Source organism: Colias eurytheme, chromosome 3 (assembly GCF_061535395.1).
Source record: "Colias eurytheme isolate Ceu_HAF_F1 chromosome 3, ilColEury1 Martin Lab GWU primary, whole genome shotgun sequence".
NCBI classification, from domain to species: Eukaryota; Metazoa; Arthropoda; class Insecta; order Lepidoptera; family Pieridae; genus Colias; species Colias eurytheme.
In genome coordinates, this window is record NC_142982.1 from 323,212 (window position 1) to 342,170 (window position 18,959).

General features: G+C 36.6%; 4 protein-coding genes and 1 non-coding gene across 5 annotated transcripts; 4 read left to right on the forward strand and 1 right to left on the reverse strand.

The window, feature by feature from the left end:
* Positions 1–395: 395 nt before the first annotated feature.
* On the forward strand, positions 396–1,755 carry LOC149909268 (U11/U12 small nuclear ribonucleoprotein 35 kDa protein-like). Its single transcript, XM_090118799.1, has 3 exons — positions 396–698; positions 796–926; positions 1,281–1,755. Exons 1-3 carry the CDS (start codon positions 623–625, stop codon positions 1,626–1,628), a joined length of 555 nt encoding a protein of 184 aa, XP_089974925.1. The 5' UTR covers positions 396–622; the 3' UTR covers positions 1,629–1,755.
* Positions 1,756–1,788: 33 nt separating this feature from the next.
* Positions 1,789–3,475, forward strand: LOC149909269 (thrombin-like enzyme contortrixobin). Its single transcript, XM_090118792.1, has 2 exons — positions 1,789–2,753; positions 3,103–3,475. Exons 1-2 carry the CDS (start codon positions 1,933–1,935, stop codon positions 3,446–3,448), a joined length of 1,167 nt encoding a protein of 388 aa, XP_089974918.1. The 5' UTR covers positions 1,789–1,932; the 3' UTR covers positions 3,449–3,475.
* A 2,810-nt stretch (positions 3,476–6,285) lies between these two features.
* Positions 6,286–6,358, forward strand: TRNAV-AAC (transfer RNA valine (anticodon AAC)). The gene has a single exon. It is a non-coding gene; the product is annotated as a tRNA-Val (tRNA).
* A 312-nt stretch (positions 6,359–6,670) lies between these two features.
* Positions 6,671–9,897, reverse strand: LOC149909271 (uncharacterized). Its single transcript, XM_090118809.1, has 4 exons — positions 8,474–9,897; positions 8,072–8,159; positions 7,701–7,801; positions 6,671–6,961 (listed from the first exon to the last, which is right to left on the reverse strand). Exons 1-4 carry the CDS (start codon positions 9,751–9,753, stop codon positions 6,880–6,882), a joined length of 1,551 nt encoding a protein of 516 aa, XP_089974935.1. The 5' UTR covers positions 9,754–9,897; the 3' UTR covers positions 6,671–6,879.
* A 200-nt stretch (positions 9,898–10,097) lies between these two features.
* Positions 10,098–18,684, forward strand: LOC149909272 (uncharacterized). The gene is made up of 9 exons (XM_090118818.1): positions 10,098–10,252; positions 10,599–10,962; positions 11,157–11,244; positions 12,905–13,091; positions 13,683–13,822; positions 14,141–14,177; positions 14,250–14,351; positions 14,689–14,792; positions 18,480–18,684. Exons 2-9 carry the CDS (start codon positions 10,613–10,615, stop codon positions 18,534–18,536), a joined length of 1,065 nt encoding a protein of 354 aa, XP_089974944.1. The 5' UTR covers positions 10,098–10,252; positions 10,599–10,612; the 3' UTR covers positions 18,537–18,684.
* Positions 18,685–18,959: the final 275 nt, after the last annotated feature.

An 18,959-nucleotide genomic window follows, 5' to 3' on the forward strand; every position in this document is an offset into this window, starting at 1 on the left:
TATATTTTTAACGCATACCAGCGTGGGGCAATATATTATGTAACCCCCTGCCCTGGTGTCGGCTGTGTGTAACCCTCAAAAACATCAAGAACCGTGAAAGAACCTCATTCTATAGAATTATATTGGTTGCAGCCTGCAGGTACACGCTAAAGAAGAGATAGAGTGATTTTTATGACTTGAATTTTATTCAATTTTAAAATCGATAGATAGACACTAGACAAACATTTACAAAAAAAAAATATTTTTTGAGTGGGTGAGTGGGTGAGTGGAGAATGGAGATTAGAATGTCAATAAACTCATTTATTTCATTTGTCAAAGTTGTGGTCAACCGTCAACGTCAAAGTCAATAATAAATTGTCAAAAGGCCGGCTGTCGAGTGTCGACCCGCCCCCGCGACCGTAATCACTGATATTTTTTGGTACCTATATTAAATTTTTTTAATATTATAAGTATTAATTAAGAGGCTATGTATATTAATAATACATACCTATTATGTGTATTATTATTGTGTGTGTTGATTTAAACTTTTCCCTGTATACAAACGTATATAATATAACCAATTGTGCTATCCACTGTGCCTGTGCTTTCTAAAGTTATTTGATCATTTTATATTAAGCTTACAATGCCCAGAGACGACTTTGATTTCGGGAAGTATGTGACTGATGTGTACGACCCTATCGAAGTGGGCTCAATAGATAGTGAGTATTTGAATTTTGACATGTTTACAATACCTACAATAACAGTAACTTTTTCATTATCTTATAAAACTGATTTAAAGTATTTATTTGTTTACAGAAACGGATACAGAACCACATGACAGAGCTATTGTTAGAGCCATATGCTCAAAGTATGTGCCAAATAAATTGGTGCAAGGAAATCCAGAGTACACAATATTTATTACAAGGCTTAATCCCAGAACAACACAGGTAATTAATAATTTTTACAATGCAAATTCAATTAAACTACTCAACATAGTGCATTGGCTGGTCTAGTGGTCAGATTAATGATTTTTTTTTTAATTATATTCATGTAGGTAAGTGAGTACATTTGAATAGTATGTTTCTTTTAATCTACTAATATTTTAGAATGTTTCTCCTATGTTAAGAATTTACAAGAAAACAGCATAAACAAATTATTTGTTCTGCTAAAATTTAAATTCCCTCTCTGCTTGAGTATTGACCTATTGTTAATAGGAGCATATAAACTACATCCATTTTTTGTATTGTTTATTAAGTAATAAAATCACACAATATTTATAGTTATTTGCACTTAAATTTCAGGATACAGTTGAGTCAGAATTCTCCAAATGCGGCAACATAATAAAATGCAGGCTCGTCAAAGATATTGTCACTGGGAAATCTAAGAAATATGCCTTCGTAGAATTTGAAAGCAGACTCAGTGTGGAACGGGCTTTGAAAGAAATGCATCGGGCGTATATTGATGGCTCTGAAATACTTGTTGAGAAGGAGGCCGAGAGACGCCTCCAGGGATGGAAGCCTCGGAGGCTTGGAGGAGGGTTTGGTGGTAGGAAGGAGTCAGGGCAGCTGAGATTTGGATGCAGAGATAGACCTTTCAGAAAACCCTTTGTTATTACACCAAAGAATGAACCAGGAACTAGTAGAAATTGACTAAATATTTTTTTTGTGCTGCAGCATTATTAGGTTTCTTATTACTCCATGGATCCATAACAATATTAAAACATTGCCATGCTATTCATCTTTAAATACAGGAATATTGGAAAAATATCATAATTTTAGATTTTATGTTTTATGTATTTTGAAAACCAAACTACATAATATAATCAAAATATTAAGTTTTGTGTGGAGATTAAAAATTGTATTGTATTTATTTCAATACCTTTATAATAGGCACATGGTACATTGACCAATCTAGTTGGTCACATGACATCCATGAAGCATGTAGTCAAACATCATGTGTTATGTGTTTTGTAAACAGTTTAAAGGGTGGTGCAAGTCCTTTACAAAAACAGAAGTGTATCTAACCATAGCTCAAGGTCTCCTCCTTGCAGGGTTCATTGCATTCCTAACTTTCCTGATTTTACACTTAATTGCTTGTCATAAGAAGGAATTACAGCAATATTCTGTACCAATCAATGTTACTAATGAAACAACAGAGTCAACATCAAAAATTCAAACTTCTACGACAATATTACCAAGATATACATTACCACAAAATGTACAATGCACTTGGGATCCTTCATACAAAACTGAAGCTGTTACACATTATTACTATACAAAACATGAAAATTTTGAAACAGATTACAAAAAATTGGCATTAGGTAATACAACTAAAGGGAGAGACATAAAAAAAGATAATAATGTATTTGTAACAGAAAGTGATGGTGTTACAGAAGTGAAAAGGAAAAATTTTGTCCTGGCTTTGGTGAAGATAAAACCTCCTCAGGATGTTGTATTTGGTTGTATTCTTACTGTAGTCAATCAATTTTGGACAATCACTGCAGCAAGTTGCATAGAATCAATTGAAGAGGTGGATTCCCTGGACTCTTTTGTTATGATGGAGAAGTTTGGAGAGAGGCATGGGCCAATTCATGCGGTGTCTGATGTGATGATCCACCCACTGTACCAAGGGACCAATAAGAGTTACGATTTGGCAGCCTTAAAGTCTGAAGATAGATTGAATGCTGGTAATGTTGCAAAACTGGCAAGCATACTTGATTATTTGCTGATCACTTTAGGAGAAAACTTGGATATTCTGGGTTTTGGAAAGTTTAGGTAAGAGTTTAGTAAAGTACCTTTTTCAAGTCTATGTGAACTTGGCACCCCATTTAAAAATCACATTTTTTATGTTCATTTGAAAAAGTTCAATAAGTAGTAAGTAGTGAAATTTATTATGTTTGTAGTTTTGCCAAAAAATATTATTTTGATTGAGGTTTCTTAGAGCTTGAATTTACTTTGAGCATTAGTGCAAAAAAGCAAGATATTAATTTCAATGAAAATTCATAACTTACTTTTGAAGATAATTCCCTGCTTTTTACCCATTATAGCGAACACTATTATAACATAGGTTACCAAATGCCTTATTTTGATAGGTACATACTTAATTTTAAAATGTTCTTTCCAGGAGCATAGACAAACACCCTCTATCGCGTACCGTGCACAGCGTAACCGTGAACATTTTGCCTCTCAAACAGTGCGAGGCTGGAGACGAGAGCTGGGCGCTGCGGCACCTGGTCCCGGAGGGGGAAGTGCTAAGGGAGGGATGCGGGGTGACCCAGCTATGTGCAGGGGTGCTAACAGGGAGGACAACCCCCTGCAACTACTGTGCGGGAACCCCCATGCTCAGGGGTCGGGTGGTTCTGGGCGTCATGGGCGATAACCAACACTGCGGGCTGGCGTGTGAACCGAATTTGTATGTTAATGTAGCGGAGCTCAGAGATTGGATTGATTCTGTTGTTAAAGTGGATTGAGGATGGAAATAAAATACTTTTGTACGAGTCTATGGTTTTATTTTAATTGTCGATCGTAAAGATCGTAAACATTAATTATTGGTATCGCAGTTAAAAACTTCATAGGTAATTCGTTTAATTACAATATGAAGAAAGCCGCAAAGAATTTACGACGAAGAGGTTTGGGTACTATGGAAACTGCGGATATCTTATATATTCTAAAAAAAAATGCGTCTAAAATCCTATAACTATATTTATATATCTTTCTATATTATTCTAATAATTGTTTCTTTTCTAAAAAGCGATTCGCTTCTGGCACTCGCCGGCCGCTGCCGAGACCCGCGGCACTAACATAAATGACAATAAACATTCGGAATAAATGAAAAATCGAATATTTTTCATTTATTCCGAATGTTTATTGTTTTTTAAAATATTTTATAGAATTTTTTAAATATTTTATAGATTCCCTACAAAAATTCCCTACATACATTTATACGATTCGTTTAAGGCAATTACACGGTTCAACGACCTTAATGATTCTGTCACTACATTTGAATTTGTTTTTTTAACCGCCCTCTATAAATATACATCGTTGTTGAAGTAAAAGTGACCAAAGATTATGGAATTGTATACTGTATCGTATTGTATCGTAATGTGTTAGTTGGTTTCTACCTAATTTATGTTTTCTCTGAGAGGCAGTAACATATTACATATTTTATGAATAGTAAATATTGTGTACTATGTATGTTGTAAATGTAATGTAGGAAGACTCATCTTTCAACATTAACCGTTATAAGCATAGTCTCTACTACATGACCCATTCTGGAGACCTTAAGATGACTAAGCATTAAGCAAGTAATTATAAGTTCTAGAGGTGGGAACAGTTAAGAAAACACCGATTTAGAAATTAATTTTATTCAACACGGACTCTACTACATTCTGGAGACCTGATGATGGCTAGGGTGGAGAACATCTCACCTACAGAGATATAAAAGATGGATTATTTGACGTAATTCTATAGAACGGCCTCTACCATGTCATGGTGTATCGAATGGTAATGGTGACCAGGCAAATGTATTTAGCGTTCTCTGTATATCTCTTCATACCTAGTAGGAATATATGCATGCAACCTACACACACCGAAAAAAATAGGGGAACGGACAAGAAATCACGTATTTTTCGACTTGTTATGTATTTTGTAGTTAGTTCGGGGTTAATTTTTGAAAAACTCGCATAGTTCCCGTTCCCGTGGAATTTCCGGGATAAAACCTATCCTATATTACTCGTGGATAATGTAGCTTTTGAATGGTGAACGGAATTTTAAAATCGGTCCAGTAGTTTATGAGCCTATTCATTACAATCAAACAAACAAAGTTTTCCTCTTTATAATATTAGTGTAGAAGAAATCATCGGTTGACCCAGTTAAAAGTGCGGAGGTAACGGAACCAACAAAAAATTCAGTTGAATTGAGAATTTTGTCCTATAATGGCGTCGGCTAAAAATGTTGCTATACGTTTATGTCAGTTTTGACTTTCCTACGATTTTATACAATAATATAAAATTAAATGATTTTATACAATATTAAAAAAAATTGCTGATTTTCGGCGGTATGGCGACCATTTGGAACTGTCTGAAAAGTATGGCATGGCGATTTTCGTACATGGCAACTGGACTATGATTACCTGTGCAAAAATTAGCCTGGTACAAATGGTTGAATTTTTTTTTAAATCAACGCATTCACGTCGGTATTGTAGGCTGTAAATTACACCGGAAAAGTATGGCATGACACTACCGCCTACTTCTTTTTTATGGACTATCGGTAAATCCTAAAATTTTTGTGTTACAAATCGTTTGCCTTCCGTAATTTATCCGACGAGTTCGACTAACGCCCACGCGACTAGTCTGCCGGACGCCGGTACCACTGTTCTGACCATGATTTTTCTTTTTGTCATTGCGTACTAAGACCACTGTAGAGCCGCCATCCGGTTACAAATGACCCAAAATTTTGTGTCAGTATCTCCCGGCTTTGGATTGTTTTGGACCCTTAAAATATACGATAGAACAGCAATTAATCTTTTTTAAAAAATATTCAAGGCACAGGGAAAATCTGGTTACTGTTTTATAGGTAGTTATGTGTTTTCTGATAATATTTTACTGTCAAAAATTATCAACACTGGATATTATTCAATGACGCCTTTCAAAAACAAAACTAATTTACAAACAGATTTTTATATCTTTACATACCTATTTTTAACTTTCATTTCATGAACTGCTCATGTAAATACCTATTACAATCTGGTTTAATTTAACAAAACATTCAATTCGGTGAATTTTAGCGTTATTTTGCAAAAAAAACCGCACGTACAGTCCCCCGTCCGAGTCGAACTGACACCGTCAAATTTCGTCGAAAATATGCAATAGAGGTGAGGTTTTATGTGGGTTTTATTATAAATTCGAGTTTTTTCTTGATAATTTAACGATAATAATGAAAATTGAAAAAACAATCAATACAAATTGTTACAAATATCATAACATATTTTTTGGTATAAATTTCATGTATAAATATGTAGCCGTTTTCCTAACAAAATGCGTTTTATGTTCAAAAAGGGGTTGATTTGTATGTATTTTTTTTTATGTTTAGGCCGTTCTAAACTGAAAAGTAAACAATACACTTTGTTAATTATATCCTTGAGTATCACATATATTTTTTTTAAGACAATCGTACCAACAGTTTCCTCAACAAAATTCAATATGTATAAGGTGTTTTCCGGTTTTGACCAAAGTAATCCCCTTAAACAATAAACAGGTAATAATTATCACATCACGACTTGTTTCTATATTTCGAGGCAGTGTGTATAGTTTCCGTGGTGTAGCGGTTATCACATCTGCCTAACACGCAGAAGGTCCCCGGTTCGATCCCGGGCGGAAACAATGTTTTTACATTTTTTTTAAATAATTTTTAAAATAACTTTTTTTATTTACCTACTAGCTATGCTGTGCGGTTTTACCCGCATTGCTCCGCTCCTGTTAGTCTTAGCGTGATGATGTATAGCCAATAGCCTTCCTCGATAAATGGGTTATCTAACACCAATAGAAAATGTAGTTCCTGAAATTAACGCGTTCAAACAAACAAACTCTTCAGCTTTATAAGATTAACATTTTGATTATTATATCTATAATAGAACATGTATAAGTGTGTATAGATATACATAATACATATATTATTATTCTGAGTAGATAAATAAAGTACAAGTAATAATATGCGACCAATTCGGATATAATAATCAGATTGTTTAAATATCTTTATTGCTCTTAGAGCATAAAGTTAAACTGAATGAAACATAAAAAAAATACTTAAAAACGTTTTTTTTTTTATTAATAAAAACACTTCACATGATAAAAATTATTAGAACTATGAATAGTAACAATCTTCCATGTATTTTCCCGCCAACTTAATCGCTGTCACTGCCAACTTCGGGCGCCATTTTCTCAGGCTCAGGTTTTGTTTGATCTTTTTCTCCCGGTTTCCTATACCTGAAAAACAATATTTATTAAATTGATTTATAAAAATAAAATCGTTTACTTTAATTTTATGTAGGAAAACAAACAACAACAAAATGCATGTTTTTAATAAGTTCGTTACAATTATAACTCCATCAGGTGAGAACGAGTTAGACTAGCATTATTATTATGCTAGGCGTCCATTAGAGACGGATCGGGGCGGGTCGCATCGCAACGGGCCGTCTCTAATGGACGCGCTGTTTGCTCCTGCGTCCACCTGTACGGGGCGCGGCGGACCGCCTAGGCGGATTTTATCTAACAGACGCTCGCCGCTTACATCCCCCTGCCTGCGTCCACTAGACGGGTCGGGGCGGGCCGGGCGGCAGCGCACCGCCGGCAGAAATCCGCCTGCGAAGCGATATCCGCCAATGCGTTGCGGCCCGCTCCGACCCGATCCGTCGCTAATGGACGATGTATCATACAAAACATAGGCCGGCGTATTTTTGCGTTGCGATGCGGCCCGGCCCGATCCGCCTAGTGGACGCCTAGCATTAGCATACCGACGCAACGGTTCCGAACAAGCATAGTGCGTATACGCTCTTAATCTTGTTCCCTTGTGATATTTCAAAATTGCAACATAACATAAGCGGTTATCTACAGCGAGAGAGTTATCGAAAAGGGTGCGCAAGTTGAAAATCTCGAGAGGTAGTATCTGTACTTAAGGGTATTGACAAAAATTTATTCGACATCCTATAAGTTGCCTAGTACCTACCTCATGGTATTTACCCAGGTGGCTCGTCTCTCTGCAGGCGCTACGTATTTCTTTACGCGTATTATGTTGTTTTCAAAAACTGTCTTGTCTTCTGCAACAGCCTGTAATTCAAATTGATATAATTTATTTAGAAGCAATAAATCGTTTGGCACTCGTAATTAACGGACGAGTTCGACTAACGCCCACGCGAATGGGCCGCCGGTACCAGCGCTCTGACCATCATTTTTCTTTTTGTCATTACGTACCAAGACCCATGAAGAACCATATACTAGTACAAATGACCCAATAATTTCTGTCACTATCCCCCGGTCTATAATGAATGAAAATATTATGAAATGAATACATATGAAATATTATAATACAATACATACAGCAAGTGCTTCTTTTGGAGTTGTGAAGAATATCCTGGTTGTAAATATTGGCTTTGGATCCTCTCCATCACACTTCAAGTCTGCAATTCTGAAATCATTACAACAACATTAGATATAATTGTATTAGTAACAAAAGTATTAGTATCTCGATTATAATTATTAGTATCTTTATAATATTATAAACATGAAAATTTGTGAGGATGTATGCATGTATCTTCGTTTGTTGCTCTTTCACAGGAACACAACTAAATAAATTTTGACTACTCTTGGGAGTGATGTTGCTTATGTACCAGAAGAACACATAAGCTAAAGAAATACTTGGTTTTGCCTGCTGGTGAAAACACACAGTAAAACTAGTTTGCTATATTTCTTATATTGTTTTCAATAGAGTCCTAGACTTACCCAATATTCTGAACATTTCCAAATTTGGAAAAGTGCTCTTTCAATAATTGCCGGTAGTTGAGAATTATAGAAAACGGCAAATTCTGTACAAGTACTGCAGCATTTAAATTACGATTTTTCTTTTTATTCTTTCTCTTCTTTGATTTCTTCACTTCATCAGTGTTTTGTTCAAGCTTCAATTCAGTAGAAGCCACAATTTTTGGCTTATCTTTATTCTTTTTCTTTTTTTTCTTGTCGACACTCATCTCATCTAGCATGTTGGTCAATGTGTGAGCATTATCACCAATGTTAAGGTTTTCAATACCTTTGGCAATCACCTCTGGTTTGTTCTTTTTAGTTTTCTTTGCAGGTTCTTCAGATTCAGAGCTTTCCATAGTATGTTTATTTTTCCGTGTTTTTTTGAGTTTCTGTTTATCAAGTACTACATTGTCTTCTGTGCTCTCTATTTCAGAGTCTGCTGTAGGTTTTAGTTTTTTGCATCGCTTTCTTCTTTTCTTCTTTATTTCAGTAGCTTTTTCAGTCATTGTGTTAACAATTATTTTTTCTTCTATAGCCTTTGTGCTCTCATCTACAATATTTTTATTGTCACCACCACCTGTTTCTTGATCTGATTTAACTGGTATTTTTTTAATTTTCTTTCCTGGTCGTTTCCTTTTATTTTTAGTTATTTCTTTTTGATTATCTGTATTATTTTCTTTTAAATTATTGTTCTCCTTATCTTCTTTAATTATCGGTTTACTCTTAGGCTTACTCTTTTTTAAATTGGTCTTAACTTTATCTTGGTTCTTAGCCATTAGAGAATCATTTGATTTCGTTTTCTTAATAATAACTTCATTGTCCTCCAGCATAAGGCTTACCGATTTATTTCTTTTTTTAGGTTTGATCCTGGGAACATTGGAAATATCTACGCTTTCATAGGCTGAGGTGCCTTTCAAGATTGATTTCACGCAAGGATTTTTATTTTTACTAACGTTAGGTGTCGACATAGTTTTGGATTCATTTAAAGGCGATCGGTTACCTGATTCTGCGTTTAAATTTGTACCATCTATGTCTATTTTGCACATATTAACAATTCCACCCTTCGTTTTCATTTTATTAGGGTTTTGCCGTCGTTTTATTGGTTTTTTCACATGATCATTGGGATCATTTTTATTTAAATTGTCTTTTATATTAACGGAATCTCCATCTGATGTACTGTAATACTTTACAAATTCATATGTTTTGTTTGTTTTTTCTTTTTCAGTAGCCTTTCGTGGAAGATTCAAGTTTTTAGATTTCATTGCTGCAATTAACTTGGCACATGAAGTTAATATTAAATTAAATTAATTAACATTAAATTATAAAAATGTAAATAACACCGCTTTCGATTTTGTTTTCAAATTTTGAGGTTATGTCATATGTGGATATGTCCATAGACTATACGTCATTTATTAGAACTGTCAATCGAAAGGGGAACATGTAACAAATTGGTATTTTATTCCAGATTTTTTCAAATAAGTTTTCAGTGTCTTAAAAGTTAAAACACATCCGTATTTATCATATTTATGAACGTTTAATTTCCGCATAAGGTATGAAGTGGAAAATAAAAAGGTAAAAATATATCGATTTTTGATGAAGCTACATCTCTACGGTTAGTGACGCCAATTCTGATTCATCGAACAACACTATAATTTAATGGCGGATTCGCTTGTGTGGTGCCGGTTGTGTTATTTTTGCAATAATTTCAGCGTACTTTTGTAAAAAGGTTTTATAGTTTTGTGTATTTGTAAAATATTTGAGGTAAGTCATAGGTTTTTTTATTATGTACCCAAAATTTGTTAGGTTTTCTGTTATTACGTTATAGATATGTAAAGGTTCGTGAATTTTCCATTGAACGCCATGCCCTCATGGCGCCTTTCCCAAGTATTGATGTTTTTGCGACCATATCATGTTATAGCTAAAAGCACCATAAAACCGGACACTTTGCATTTTATTAGCTTTTCTGACATTTAAGCGGGTGATAAACTTTGTCCTTGAATATAGTTAGCGGCTATATGTTATTGAATGTCATAACTATAGGCGGGAAACTATTGGAACGTAAATGACGCCGAACGTAGGAATTTTGGCTAACATTTAAATTTTATAGGTCAAGTGTCGAAAATGGTAGCGCCGAAGAGAGGTCGTGGGGCAGCTCAGAAAAAGGCAAAAGCTAATGAAGAAGTGAGCCAACCGGAGCCGGAGCCCACGGAGGCGATGGAGGCTACGGAAGAGAACAACGGTGACGCGCAGGCCGAGGCGCAGGAGGAGGCTCCGGCCGAAGAGGCCGCGGAACCGGCGGAAGGAGAGCAGGAGGCACAGAGCACTGAAGAAGCCAAACCAGAAGAACCGAAAGAAGAAAAAGTGGAATCTGGTAAACTGCTCGTTGAAAATCTCCCATCGAGTTACCTATTTGATTACCAAGATAAACTGAAAGAACTTTTCTCGAAACACGGAGAAATCAACAGCGTAAAGTAAGTTATTCATTATTTTTCATAAGTTTTAATATTTCGACACAAACTTGCTAACATTCAAATATCAGTTCGATTTTTTCCTAAGAATTAAGTTGAAAATTATATTTAAAAAATATGATAAGTTCTGTATTGCAAATTGCAATTGGAACTGATTGAAGCGGAGTATTAACAAAAGGAATTTTCTTTCTTTTTAGACGTGGTCCGATCATTGTAACTGAATTGACCACAACTCCGACATTATCGGCTATAGTCGAATTCAAAAACAAAGAGTGTCTGGAAAAGGTAAACAAAAGTTTATTAACATTATTTTTAATTTCTTTAGTTAGATAATAATTAGACCTCGCCTGCTGTGGATCAAAGTGATCCCAACAGGACATGTAAAGCTAGACTTTTCCAAATTTCCTTAATTTCCCTAAAAGCAAATAAGAATGACTATTTGAATGTTTGGAATGGCTGGTCTTCTACACAAATGTTTTTATTGGCTTCTATTTTGACATGGAATATGTAAAGTGCAAAATTTTATTTTTCAATGACAGTAGTAGATCAGCCCAATGTTTCCTACACTGTGGTGTTTGTGTGTGTATACCATAATTTTATATGTATTTTATTTATAGATTTGTATGTATTTTCAATTGAATACTGCACATACAGGATGACTCATGATATAAGTAGTTACACATGTGTGAACACTACCCATTGTGAATGACAAATCACCAACACCTTTTATATTCACTGAACATTCATATCATATATTGGGACATTTTTACAACCTTGTTATGACCACCATATGACATAATACATTTAACTGATTCAATGGGTATATCATATCAATCTTATATATTTGAATTATAAATTTAATAATATTTCTATACAGCTTTTTGTGCAAACAGGGTGTGGGGCATTAACAGGTAAAAGTAAGATAAAAAATTGATATTGTTGAGTTAATATAACAAACATTTGGTAAAACATATGAACAAAAAATGTTGTGTGGTTTTATGAAACAGTGAAAAAAGTGAAACTGTTCGAACGGTTCCGAACACTGCTTTGTGTAGCGCATGTCGCGTGACGGTCGGCTGCCGAGTAGGTATACCTACTCGGCAGTCGCGATACACGCGACATGTGCTACACAGACCAAAAAGTTTGAGACGATGTAATAAAAGTTTCACTTTAAAAAATAAATTGTTGTGATAATTTGAAGATGTGAAGTGTATAAAGTTAACACATTGAGATATTTTGGCATTATGTTATAGCTATTCTAATTAAATAGTAACACAGCACAGTGTTTGCTCTATTGGTTAAGTATCCGTATATTTCATAGGTAGGCTCTATGATTCTTTCCATATATATATTTTTTAACCTATCTTCTTTAATGTATAGTATTGAATTACTGTAATTCATAAATAAAGAAATTATGTTCTTAGGCTGACGATAATAATATGATACAAAATTATTATTATAGGTATAGTAAATGTTAGTTAATTTGCTTATTATAAATACATATGTTATACAGTAGATATTGCTGTGTTGTCCTTGTCAACAAAGAGTTGCATGCTTTTATTATTTAAGACTATTTAAATGATAATATTTGTAAAAATGTATCTATGCTATTTCTATAATTGAAGCTGATTTTAAAAGCATGCCTATTATTAAGTGGATGAAATTTTCTTTCACACCCTTGTAAACTTAAATCAATATTATAAGTTTTCTTAGGTCTTGTACAAATAATTGAGACTTAACAGCTAAAAAGGTGAAGAATTCACACTTTTGCTGTTATATTTGAATTATAAATTCGAAGGGGTAAGTTGTATAAGCAACCAAAATCAAAAGTATGCAATTTTAAATAAATATAAATATGTAAATCATCATCTTTTCAACATCACTTAAGTTGTCACAGCTAGGCAAACTGGCCCACGGCAGGGTCTCAAGTGTGTTCCCATTGCAGGCGCTGACAGAGGACGGTACAGTATTAGAGGGCAACGCGATCTCAGTGGTGGTTGAGTCGTCTGCGGAGACAGCAGTGCTGGTGGGAGTGCCCTACGAGGCCTCCACCGAGTATGTGAAGCTGCTGTTTGGACAGTGCGGGGAGATTGCACATATACACGAGTTCAGCAAGACTAAGTTTAAGATTTGTGAGTGTTTTAATGGATGAAATTTTTGAAGTGAAACTTCTTTATCGGGGTTGGACAAAAATTTAGTGTTAAAATTTTTGCGTTACGCCGTACGCGTGACATTTTTGCGTTACGCCATACTCGTGACATTTTTAAGGTCATAAAGAAGTTTCACTTCTTACGTGTGTACTCTAGTACACGCATACATTTTTTTTAGGATGTTTCAAGTTGTTTGGGTATAAATTTTATTTTTCCTGTGCAATATTATTTGGAAATCGACAATTCTTTTTTGTATCTGTTAACATATGTTTCACGAAATGTATATTGACTAGTGTAATTATTATAATATAGTAATTGCACTTTCATATATTATATGCTAGCTTTCCGCCCGTGGCTTCGCCCGCGTTTTCAAAGAAAAACCCGTTCCCGTAGGATTTCCGGGATAAAACCTATCCTATGTCCTTTCTCGGGTATCAAAATATCTCTATACCAAATTTCATGCAAATTGGTTCAGTAGTTAAGGCGTGATTGAGTTACAGACAGACAGACAGAGTTACTTTCGCATTTATAATATTAGTATGGAAGTATGGATTATATGAACGCATGTTGCAGTGCGCGTGACGTTCCAAGAGAAGGCCTCAGTTGAGAAGGCGCTGAAGTTGGACCGGGAGCTGCGCCTCAACGGGTTCCTGGTCACCGTCACTAAGTACCGGGACGATGACGAGCAGAAGGCGCATGCTAACAGCAATAAGGTAAACTTTATATTTTTTAGATATTCATGTGAGGTTTCTGTACAAAAATGTGTTTCAAATTATGTCCTTTTTATCACAGGCCTTGGAACTTTTCTCAAATTATCAAAATGATATTAAAAAAAAACACATGTTTATAATATTATATGTTATTGAATGTACGTAACAGTGATAAAATAATAACAAAAAATGTTTCATGAACTATAAAGATTGTAAATTGTAATTGAATTAAAAGTTTCGTGCTGACATCTGAGATGTTGATTACCTTCCGTATTCCGCATGTTGCGAATGTTTCACATATAATATAGTGTGATGTTGCAGGCGAACAAGCGGCAGCACGGGCAGCAGAGCCGCAACAGCGCGGGGGGGGCGAGTGCGGGGGGGCAGGGGGCGGGGGGGCAGGGGGCGAGTGCGGGGGCGGGGGGCGCAGGCGCCGGCGCCGCCGGGGGCGCGGGGGGCGCCGCCCCGCCGCGCAACAACACCTTCCGCCCGAGGGGCGGCGCGGCCTTCAATGCGAGGGGCAACTTTAGAGGTGAGACTACCGCTATGTCTGATTTATAAGGGTTAAATTTATTAAGTTTGGATAACAAAGATAATTTGTATAATAAAGGGTCGAAGTATTCTTTTTAAAATAGGGGCGTTTTGTCTACAATAAAATGTATAAAAAATCTTATACAATAAGTAATTAAAAATTACACAAGATTTTCTATTTTAATAAGTATGTATTAGAAAATGTTCTTTTCAAAACGGATGAAATGAAATTTTTAAATGAAAAAATACATACATAGACACATTAATGTGTGGACTGATATCTCTTTATGTTAATGTCGAAACCTATGCAATGGGTTAAATAATGTTTTGTATTTTAGGAGCCCGCGGGCGCGGGTTCGCGGGTCGCGGCGGCGCGTTCCCGCGCGGCGGCTTCGCGCCCGTCAACACCTACCTGCCGCCGCAGGGCTTCATGGGCCGCCCGGTACGTACATACACACCATACACACTTCGCGCCCGTCAACACCTACCTGCCGCCGCAGGGCTTCATGGGCCGCCCGGTACGTACATACACACCATACACACTTCGCGCCCGTCAACACCTACCTGCCGCCGCAGGGCTTCATGGGCCGCCCGGTACGTACATACACACCATACACACTTCGCGCCCGTCAACACCTACCTGCCGCCGCAGGGCTTCATGGGCCGCCCGGTACGTACATACACACCATACACACTTCGCGCCCGTCAACACCTACCTGCCGCCGCAGGGCTTCATGGGCCGCCCGGTACGTACATACACACCATACACACTTCGCGCCCGTCAACACCTACCTGCCGCCGCAGGGCTTCATGGGCCGCCCGGTACGTACATACACACCATACACACTTCGCGCCCGTCAACACCTACCTGCCGCCGCAGGGCTTCATGGGCCGCCCGGTACGTACATACACACCATACACACTTCGCGCCCGTCAACACCTACCTGCCGCCGCAGGGCTTCATGGGCCGCCCGGTACGTACATACACACCATACACACTTCGCGCCCGTCAACACCTACCTGCCGCCGCAGGGCTTCATGGGCCGCCCGGTACGTACATACACACCATACACACTTCGCGCCCGTCAACACCTACCTGCCGCCGCAGGGCTTCATGGGCCGCCCGGTACGTACATACACACCATACACACTTCGCGCCCGTCAACACCTACCTGCCGCCGCAGGGCTTCATGGGCCGCCCGGTACGTACATACACACCATACACACTTCGCGCCCGTCAACACCTACCTGCCGCCGCAGGGCTTCATGGGCCGCCCGGTACGTACATACACACCATACACACTTCGCGCCCGTCAACACCTACCTGCCGCCGCAGGGCTTCATGGGCCGCCCGGTACGTACATACACACCATACACACTTCGCGCCCGTCAACACCTACCTGCCGCCGCAGGGCTTCATGGGCCGCCCGGTACGTACATACACACCATACACACTTCGCGCCCGTCAACACCTACCTGCCGCCGCAGGGCTTCATGGGCCGCCCGGTACGTACATACACACCATACACACTTCGCGCCCGTCAACACCTACCTGCCGCCGCAGGGCTTCATGGGCCGCCCGGTACGTACATACACACCATACACACACACGTGGATGTTGCACCTAACATATATGCATCTAGAATATGTGCTATAGATAACAAAACCACACACACACGGAGTACATAGTGGATGTTGCACCTAACATATATGCACCTAGAATAGATAGCACAAACAAAACATAACACATAGATGTAATGTAACACGTAAATAAATAGAGCACAAAACACAAAACAGCACATAACACAGTAACATTGTGCACTGCTTGCAGCATGCAACACGGAAAATTGTGCACATAAATTTATATATAACCGTATCCAACATAGACCACTCTGTACCGCACATACTAAACATCGCACACAATACGACACTACAGTACGCGCGGCGAGAGTTTGGCTCTGACCTTCGGGTGGAGGGGATTACTGCGCAACGCACACAATACTTTTCCCCGCCCCGCGCCCCGCTAATTGCCCGTTGATACCCAATTTCTGATTTCTGCGCAATAACGGTCAAAGCCAAACTCTCGCCGCGCGATCTGTACATGCACCTGCAAATAATAATTATACTTACACTTGTAAAAGATGTATGAGACAAATATTACAAAAAATAACCACATAGTATGTATTGTAACCGTATACTACATACTACTACTATTCTACTCTTTATATAACTATATTTAGAGAACTTATAAACTAACAACAAAATGTGCAGTTATTCAATGTATTAGTTTATATTTCATTTCTTGGTTTTGCATGTATTAAGGATTTCTTTTGTATGTAATATTTTAATTGTGAAGTAGGTTTATTGTGTGTTATTATCGCCAATCATCATTTATAAAAGCAAGACATAAATAAATCACCTTTCAAATGCATGCACCTGATCACATATCCTGTAATTGCAACAAATTTTCAATCTAATTGTAATCTTCATAAATTTTCTAATTCTTGATATCTGTTGTCATTATGAAGTATTAAAAAAAAACAGTAAACAATGTCTTCAAACTATATACATATATGTATAACGTAACTTTACACATAGCTTTATAATAGAACACTATTCTGTTATATATTTAATGATAATGGGGTGAGAATTTAAGAAACCATTTATTAAATATTAATAACTCATGTACATATTCAATATTTTATTACTTCATGGTGACACTCACTGTATTTTTTTGCAAACATTTCATGCTTCAAAATAACCGAATTCCCAGTAGTTGTGGCACAAATCCAAGTTTTATTTTTTGTGATTTATTTTATTTTTCATACGCATGTCGCTTTCAAGAAATGAGTGCATAGAAAAGTCGACAAAGAAATGCAGCGAACACAAAATGTACGTGGGGTGGAAACTCTGCAAGTTCTTTGCGTTAATATTTTCTGTGCATTCTTTTCAGAGCTACCTGTAGACAGATCGACTAGCGCAGGTATTTTTTTGTTTTCATTTTTATTTTGTAAAAATAACCCTTCTATGTTCTTTAAACTGCTTGATCACTACATAGTATAAAACAAAGTCGCTTTCTCTGTCCCTAAGTCCCTATCTATGTATGCTTAAATCTTTTAAACTACGCAAAGGATTTGGTGATGCGGTTTTTTTTTAAATAGATAGAGTGATTGAAGAGGAAGGTTTTAGTATATAATTTATTATGTTTTAGATAAAGCGGGCGAAGCCTCGGGCGGAAAGCTAGTTGATGATAAACTAACAAAAATATACAAGGGAAAGCCGGGAAATTATAGTTGTATAGTGGATTGGGGTTATAGGTAGTTTAGAACTTGTAACATTTCTAACATTTAGAGGAAAACGCGATCTTTTAGGAAGATCATACTCTGGGATACTTTATTTTTAAGTCTTTGCAGATATATGAAAATTTAAACAGTCAGACAGTTTTATATTATATACAAACAGTCTTCATAAAATATAAATATCTATCTTTCCCTATAACTCTAATTTATATTCAGTGTGTGTCTTACTTTTCATCACATTCATAAAATATGTTATGCTTATACCACATTGTGTTATTAATTTTTTTGCAATCGCAATAATTGAAAACATTAATTGCCGTCAATGTTTTAGCCCAAATAGTAAAATTCAACATTAGAAGATGTTTCAAGTCAATAAAATAATTGCTAACAAACTTAATTGACGCATGATCATTAAAGATTTCACGGTCAATTGCGTATCATTTTGATACGCGGTTTTTAACTTTCTATATAAATATTGTACTATATTTAACAGTTTACTTTCCCGTTTTTATATCAATAGTAATTACACGAAAGTTTTGATTTCCCTTTGCATGAAATTATTTAATATTGTAATGTCGTGAATTATGATTACGATATTAAATAATAAGTTAAATTATTTGATTTGATAATTTGTTTTAATAATAAAAATAGAAAACCGTCTCACCAATTTTATTACACAATCCCTCGAATAAGAACAGTCCTTTTACTATTAAATGATGAGCATTGTGCGTGTTATATTTTTAAACAGGGCCCGATTAGATCAACATTCATATGAAAATAATAAAAAAAAAACAGTATTTACAGAATATAAAACAATTGTATTGTTTCAGCAGGGCGCGTTCATGAACGACGGTCAGCGGCCGAACAAGCGGCTCCGGCAAATGTAACATAGTGCAGTGTGAGGACTCGTGCGTCGGTGTTGTGTGTGTGTGTGAGACTGTATCGGATAAATCTAGCCAATTGTATTTACTAAGTACACAGATAAATTTAATTCTATTGTCTTTTGACAGCTAATAAATGAAATGATTACTAACATTGCTTGTTTTATTTTTGGTTACTAGAAATCCCTTAATTAATTGCCTACACGAGGAATGGTATATGAAAGAAAAATGTAATAATTTGAGTATTATTATTGCAAAACTACGACAGAGATTCTATCTTCTAACCCAAGAGGAATAAAAAAATACTATTTCGTACACGTGGGAAACAATAACACATACTAAGCCCATATGCAAATAATTGCACCAATTTACATAAAAATGCATTGTTTCTACAACTTACAATTAGCTGGCAATCCCCTTTCATAATGT

Excerpts from the sequence above, each read along its gene's own strand:
- LOC149909268 (XM_090118799.1), top strand. The coding sequence starts at position 623 with ATGCCCAGAGACGACTTTGATTTCGGGAAGTATGTGACTGATGTGTAC. Across the intron at positions 699-795 it reads CGAAGTGGGCTCAATAGATA|AAACGGATACAGAACCACAT; the intron begins GTGAGTATTTGA and ends ATTTGTTTACAG. Across the intron at positions 927-1,280 it reads TTAATCCCAGAACAACACAG|GATACAGTTGAGTCAGAATT; the intron begins GTAATTAATAAT and ends CTTAAATTTCAG.
- LOC149909269 (XM_090118792.1), top strand. The coding sequence starts at position 1,933 with ATGTGTTATGTGTTTTGTAAACAGTTTAAAGGGTGGTGCAAGTCCTTT. Across the intron at positions 2,754-3,102 it reads CTGGGTTTTGGAAAGTTTAG|GAGCATAGACAAACACCCTC; the intron begins GTAAGAGTTTAG and ends TGTTCTTTCCAG.
- LOC149909271 (XM_090118809.1), bottom strand. The coding sequence starts at position 9,753 with ATGAAATCTAAAAACTTGAATCTTCCACGAAAGGCTACTGAAAAAGAA. Across the intron at positions 8,160-8,473 it reads GGAAATGTTCAGAATATTGG|AATTGCAGACTTGAAGTGTG; the intron begins GTAAGTCTAGGA and ends TAATGATTTCAG. Across the intron at positions 7,802-8,071 it reads CTCCAAAAGAAGCACTTGCT|GCTGTTGCAGAAGACAAGAC; the intron begins GTATGTATTGTA and ends TTTGAATTACAG.
- LOC149909272 (XM_090118818.1), top strand. The coding sequence starts at position 10,613 with ATGGTAGCGCCGAAGAGAGGTCGTGGGGCAGCTCAGAAAAAGGCAAAA. Across the intron at positions 11,245-12,904 it reads ACAAAGAGTGTCTGGAAAAG|GCGCTGACAGAGGACGGTAC; the intron begins GTAAACAAAAGT and ends TTCCCATTGCAG. Across the intron at positions 13,092-13,682 it reads CAAGACTAAGTTTAAGATTT|TGCGCGTGACGTTCCAAGAG; the intron begins GTGAGTGTTTTA and ends CGCATGTTGCAG.